Source organism: Egretta garzetta, unplaced genomic scaffold, assembly GCF_000687185.1.
Source record: "Egretta garzetta isolate BGI_Z169 unplaced genomic scaffold, ASM68718v1 scaffold4, whole genome shotgun sequence".
In the NCBI taxonomy this organism is placed as follows: domain Eukaryota; kingdom Metazoa; phylum Chordata; class Aves; order Pelecaniformes; family Ardeidae; genus Egretta; species Egretta garzetta.
Window position 1 is genome coordinate 381,119 of NW_009259329.1, and position 4,775 is coordinate 385,893.

Consider the following 4,775-nt stretch of genomic DNA (forward strand, 5'->3'; position numbering starts at 1 on the left):
GTGCCACGTGTGCCGGAAACCCCTTGGTGCTCCCAGCGGAAACCCGGCCCCCGGCCCTCACGCATGCTCTGTAGAAAGCGGAGGTTTTGGGACCTTGTCCCTGCGCTGTCCCCAGGAGGCCAGAGGCAAGGGGACAGGGTCCAGGCCATGCTCTGGCTCCCTGGCCCTGGCCACCAACTGCTCTCCTGCACTTGCCTGCGCATATCCTGCTGATGTCAGAGCCCAGCAGCCCTTCCTGGCCCCAGTAACAGCGGGGCTCACCCCTGGTCCACTCTGTTCCCAGGCAAACAGGATCTGGCTGGTCCCCTACAAAAGGGGGATGCCTGGGGAAAAGGCCAGGGACCCCACAGAAACCCTGCACCCTCCCTGCACCCAAGGGCCCTCCCCAAGCCCCAGGAACCTCCCCAAACTTCACAGACCTTCTCCAATTTCCAAGACCAGCCCTCAAACTTCCCTGAGCCTCCTAGATCTCCCCCAGGGTCTGAGGCAAGAGGGGCTGCGGGCTCCCCCAGACTGGGAGCATCCTGCAACCCAGCCCCAAAGCCCCCTCCAAGCCCGCGGAGAGCTTGTCTGCCAGCGTTGGGGCCGGTAAGGCAAAAAAAAAAGTCTTTCTCCTCCCAAATTAAGGAAATCCCTCTGGGATGGGAGCACAAACACCATTTGGGGGCACAGCAGAGGAGCTGTCACCCCCCGGCGCATCCTTCCCACCACCCATCCTCCCATGGTAGAAGCCAAGGCGGCCACCCTGGAGCATGGAAACCTTTATTTTGTTAAAAGGGGGAGCGCACAGTGGGACCGAGGGGTGGGATGGGTGCAGGGGGGTGTGATGCCCCAGTGGGAGCAGGGGACAACAAGCTGAGGTCACCCATGGGGCTGCGACGCCTTGGGCCACACAGGAATTGGTCCTCAATCATGGCTCACGCGTGGCAGACGCTGAGTTGCTGCCAGAGTTTAGACAAGGGGTCTCCTCACCAAGATCCCCCCTGGCAGGGTGCTGCGGCAGCTCCGAGACCCAGGCCCTGGATGGGGCAGGGAGGGGAGGTCTGGTGCCGGAGCCCTGCGGCAGCAAGGGGTGAAGCAGCCGGGAGCACGTGGACGGCAAGCCAAGCAAGAGCCGCAAGCAGGAAGCCAAAACCCAGGTGAGCACAACTCAAGCCCCCTGAGGTGGGGGTCTCCAGGGAGGTGCAAGCCCCGCAGCGTGCCACCACGAGCCCAACGGAGCCTGGGGACATTTACCGAAGGCTGTCGGTGGACCGGCTCCTCAGGCAAGCAAGGGGCAGAGCCACCGAGGTCCCTTCGGTGCTGCCTGCTGCTGAAGGTCAGTAGGGGGGATCTGGGAGGGACGACCCAACCTCAGCCCCAGGGCAGCCGACCCCAGCACCGACCAAGCTAGCGGATGCTGCCGTCTCCCTCACCGCTCTGCAGCTTCTCCCGCTCGATGGACCACACCAGCTCCTGGACGAACTTCATCTCCGAGGCCACCTGCTTGGCCAACGCCTCATAGTGGTTCTCCAGCTTTCGGTAACGCCTCTTGAGGCCGTTGGCCACCTGCACCACGCTCTTGGTCTCCTCCTGCGCCTGCTTTTTCAGGGCCTCCGTCTTCTGTAGCTCCTGACGGATCTGGCGGAGGTCCTGGCTGATGCTCTCGTTCTCCTCCTTGTACCACGACTCCTTCTCTTCATAGATGGACAGCAGGGCCTCGATGTCCTCTTGGAAGGACTTCTTGTTCCTCTCTAGCTCTCGGAGGCTCTCCTCTGCTGCAGCCACCTCCTCCATGACCTTGGAGAAGCGCTCGAAGTTGATGTATGTGTTGTTTGGTGGCATGCTGGAGTGGGACTTGATGGTGTACTCCTTCAAGCGGGTGGTCTTCAGCCGTCGGCGCTCTGGCTTCTTGCTGTTGTCTTCGTTGCGGACATTCCTCCTCTTGATCACCTGCAGAGAGGGACAGCCACAGGCATGGGGCACAGCCAGGACAGCAGGAGCCAGATGGCTTTGGCATCCCCCTCTGGACCCCTGGCAGCATGGCCGCCAGCGGCACCAAACCAGCCCCACCTCTGGGGCTGGAATAGCAGCGGGGAGTTGCTGGTGCATCAACAGCCACCCTCAACCTCTTGGATGTCTGACACCCAAAAGGTGCCGATTCTTTAACTTCTCACCTTAATCCAAGGGTGTTCCAGGCTTTGAGCGATGGTCATCCGCTTCCTGCAACGACAGCAAGGCTGCGACCAAGGGGCAGAGGCTTTGCTGCCTCTGTCCCAGTTAAACTCCTGGAAGAGCAGCTCGGATCCTACCACCTTCGGGGCACGGATGAGCCCAGACAAACTCGCTGTACTCAGGGGCCACCCCAGACAGGGGCCGCATCCAGCTCCCAAGTGCTCAGCCAGCCTCCCGAGAGCAAATCCACACAGAAGAGCCCACACGAACCTCCCGGCTGAGGCACAGCACCGCTGCTCCCGCCCCAGCCCAGGATCCTGGGTGCTCCGGTCAGCCCTTGATCCCTTCCAAACCCCGTTCCCTCCTTTTCATCTGAGCTGCTGCACCCTGAAGGTGGTCCCAGAATTCACCCCATGCCTGACATGGGGGAGAGAATTTGGCTTCAAGATATTTTGCAACACAAACAGCAGGAGGGGCGTGGGGGAATAAGTGGGATTTATAAAAAAACAGCACAACAGGGATGGGCAGAGGATGGGCCAGCAGCAGGCAGGCTCAGAGCTAAACCCTAGCACGGGCAGGAGATGTGCGAGCTGCCTGTATGCGGAGGGTCGGAGCAGGAGGGACGGTCCCCTCTCCCAGGGTAATCCCCAGCTCTCCTCCCTGGCTCTCACTTGGGGTCCTTGACAAGCAGGCGGCGGATGAAGTCCTTGGCCAGCTCGCTGGTGTTGCTGAAATACTCCTCATCGAAGTCGTAGTTGACAGCGGATATGTTGGTCAGGGTCTCTTGCTTTGTTTCCCCCAGGAAGGGGGAGGCTCCGCTCAGCCTGCGGCGAGAGCAGGTTGTGACACCCCAAAAAGGCGACAGCCTGAGGTGGGGGACTCGGCCTGCAGAGCCCATCTCCCCCAGACTCCCCTTATACTCACAGGATGTAAGTGATGACCCCGATGCTCCTGGAAGAGAGAGGAAGATGAGGCTGAAGCCCTGCAGAGCGCCGTCGGTCCCCTCTCCCTGCATTTTTGGCAGGGAGATACGCCGGCACGACCCCAGTCCCGGGGAGTGGCTGCTGGTGCCACTGGAAGGTGCTCGGAGGGAACTCATCACTCACCACATGTCGGCCTCCAGCCCCAGGGGTTCGTAGTTCACAATTTCTGGGGCTTTAGAAGGGAAGAGGGGAGAAAACAGGTTTATTCCAGGGGAAAGAAGCCTGTCCCCATGGACACATGCCAGCAGCTGCCCAGTCTGCTGCACCAGGGCTTTGGGCATCGCTCTGGGATTAAGCCAAAGCTTTCAGAGCCCAGAGAGGCACCAAAGGAACACAGCCAGCTGGGGCTCACCTACAAACTCTGGGGTCCCAAATATATTCTTGAATTCATTCCCAGCTTCAATCTTGTGGGCAATCCCGAAGTCGATGAGTTTGATGCGAGGGTTTGGCACGTTCTTGTCCAGCAGCATGATGTTCTCTGGCTGCAGGGGGGAAGGAGCTGGTGTTAACCTGCCCAGAGTGGCCCATTGAGGGCCTTGTGCTGCCCGGAGGAGGGGACAGGTGCCTCAAGTAGGGAGAGATCCCAGAGCCAGCCCCACTGCTCTGCAGCAGCCTGGACACTCATCCCTGCTCCCCAGCTGCCGAGCACGGGGCGTTTGCACCTCCCAGACCTCACCTTTAAGTCGAAGTGGGCGATGCGCTTGGAGTGCAGGTAGTGCACCCCATCCAGGATCTGCTTGAGGAACTGGGTGGCCTCCTCCTCTGTCAGGGACTCCTTCTCAGCCAGGAAATCAAAGAGCTCACCGCCCGAGACCAGCTCCAGGATCAGCACCACGTCTGTCTTGTTCTCGAAGATGTCATGCAGCGTGATGATGTTGGGGTGCTGGATCTCCCGCAGGATGTCCACCTCCCTCTCGATCTCCTCCCGGCTCACGCCCCGACGGCTGGACGACAGCCGACGCTTCTTGATGAATTTGGCTGCATATTCCAGACCAGTTTTCCTCTCCCGGCATTTTCGTACAATGGCAAACTGGCCGCTGCGGGATGCAGGGAGGAGGTGAGGAGAGGACCTCCTGCATCGCATGTGCCGGCATGTGCTTGGCAGCAGGGTCAGCACCGGATGGGGGACACTGCATGCAGGGACGCTGTGCTGCACAGGACGCAGGGTTTCCATGGGGTCTGTCGGGAATCGGGGTCCTCCCAGTGCGCAAGCAATGATGCCCGCCTGCTCCCAGCATGCTCCCAGGATTTACAGACCCTGGCATCACCGAAGCAGGCACGTAAACCCCAGCGCTGCCTGGGATGGAGGAAGGGAATTCCTCCCAGGGACGCGGCAGCTGCTGACCCTCCCCGCTGCTTGGGTGCTGCTGTGATCACCCGGGGTGGGAGATGCCCATCAGCCCCTGTTTCCAGCCAAGAATCCCCAGGCTGCTCCCGAGAGCAAAGCCCAGAGCCTGGTGGTCTCAGGGGACCATAAAGCTCAGAAGGGGAAGGTGGACAGGCCAGGGAAATGCCTGAAATAAGAGTAACCACAGCCAACAGCTTAGTTCAAAGCAGTTGTGGTCGGGGCCAGGGGGGAGGCAGGGCTCTGGGCATTTGACCCCCATCCCTCCCCGCCCCGGCCAGCCCCCCGCCGCC

The 4,775-nt window shown here is 60.9% G+C and overlaps 1 protein-coding gene across 1 annotated transcript in view; it reads right to left on the reverse strand.

Moving 5' to 3' along the window:
• Window positions 1-446: 446 nt before the first annotated feature.
• Window positions 447-4,775, reverse strand: part of DAPK3 (death associated protein kinase 3) — a 5,314-nt gene continuing 985 nt past the window's right edge. Inside the window, exons 2-8 of the mRNA XM_009636680.2 lie at window positions 3,814-4,174; window positions 3,490-3,619; window positions 3,261-3,309; window positions 3,079-3,105; window positions 2,826-2,978; window positions 2,157-2,202; window positions 447-1,932 (exon numbers count right to left, since the gene is read on the reverse strand). Of these exons, the coding sequence (XP_009634975.1) occupies window positions 1,390-1,932; window positions 2,157-2,202; window positions 2,826-2,978; window positions 3,079-3,105; window positions 3,261-3,309; window positions 3,490-3,619; window positions 3,814-4,174 (1,309 nt within the window). The 3' untranslated portion in view covers window positions 447-1,389. The remainder of the gene's footprint in view (window positions 1,933-2,156; window positions 2,203-2,825; window positions 2,979-3,078; window positions 3,106-3,260; window positions 3,310-3,489; window positions 3,620-3,813; window positions 4,175-4,775) is intronic.